We start from the raw sequence: 508 nt of genomic DNA, 5'->3' as shown, positions 1-508 counted from the left end.
TACACACAGGACTTGATGCAGGGTCCCGACCCGAAACGTTGACTCTCCTGCTCCCCTGCTGCTGCCTGACCTGCTGTGTTCAACCAGCTCCGCAGTGTGCCCCCTAAACCGGCTGACGGAACCTCTCTTATGGAGCCGCTGTTTTCCCCGGGCAGGCCCCGGAGTGTTTTTGCTGTGACACAGGAGGAGGGAACCGTTAGGCTCTGGGCGGCACGTGCACCGCCTACTCTTCCTCGTCAACCAAACTTGGTGAGGTCAGGGGGGGGCGGGACTGTGTGCCACGTGACGGCGAAGGGGAGCCAATGGGCGGGTGAATGAGCCCTGACTGGCGTGCGGGCGGACCAATGGGGTGGCGGTGAGGTCGGCCGTGGCGGTAGGTTGCGGCGGTGATGGGGAACGCGAGCCGGGAGGTGGTGACCCTCCAGCTCGGGCACTACAGCAACTTCGTGGGCACCCACTGGTGGAACCTGCAGGTTAGGGGGGGCCGGGGCCGCCCATGGGGAAATGA

At 65.0% G+C, this 508-nt stretch overlaps 2 protein-coding genes across 3 annotated transcripts in view; both read left to right on the top strand.

Moving 5' to 3' along the window:
• LOC125487891 (28S ribosomal protein S29, mitochondrial-like) overlaps positions 1-508 on the top strand; it is a 41,362-nt gene that overhangs the window by 34,706 nt on the left and 6,148 nt on the right. The gene's annotated exons all lie outside the window — the stretch shown is intronic.
• msto1 (misato mitochondrial distribution and morphology regulator 1) overlaps positions 342-508 on the top strand; it is a 21,538-nt gene continuing 21,371 nt past the window's right edge. Inside the window, exon 1 of the mRNA XM_048620455.1 lies at positions 342-473. Coding sequence (XP_048476412.1) covers positions 390-473 — 84 coding nt within the window. The 5' untranslated portion in view covers positions 342-389. The remainder of the gene's footprint in view (positions 474-508) is intronic.

Source organism: Rhincodon typus, chromosome 46 (assembly GCF_021869965.1).
Source record: "Rhincodon typus isolate 14 chromosome 46, sRhiTyp1.1, whole genome shotgun sequence".
NCBI lineage: Eukaryota > Metazoa > Chordata > Chondrichthyes > Orectolobiformes > Rhincodontidae > Rhincodon > Rhincodon typus.
Note: the sequence above shows the minus strand (reverse complement) of the source record. Positions and strands in the feature narration are given on the sequence as shown.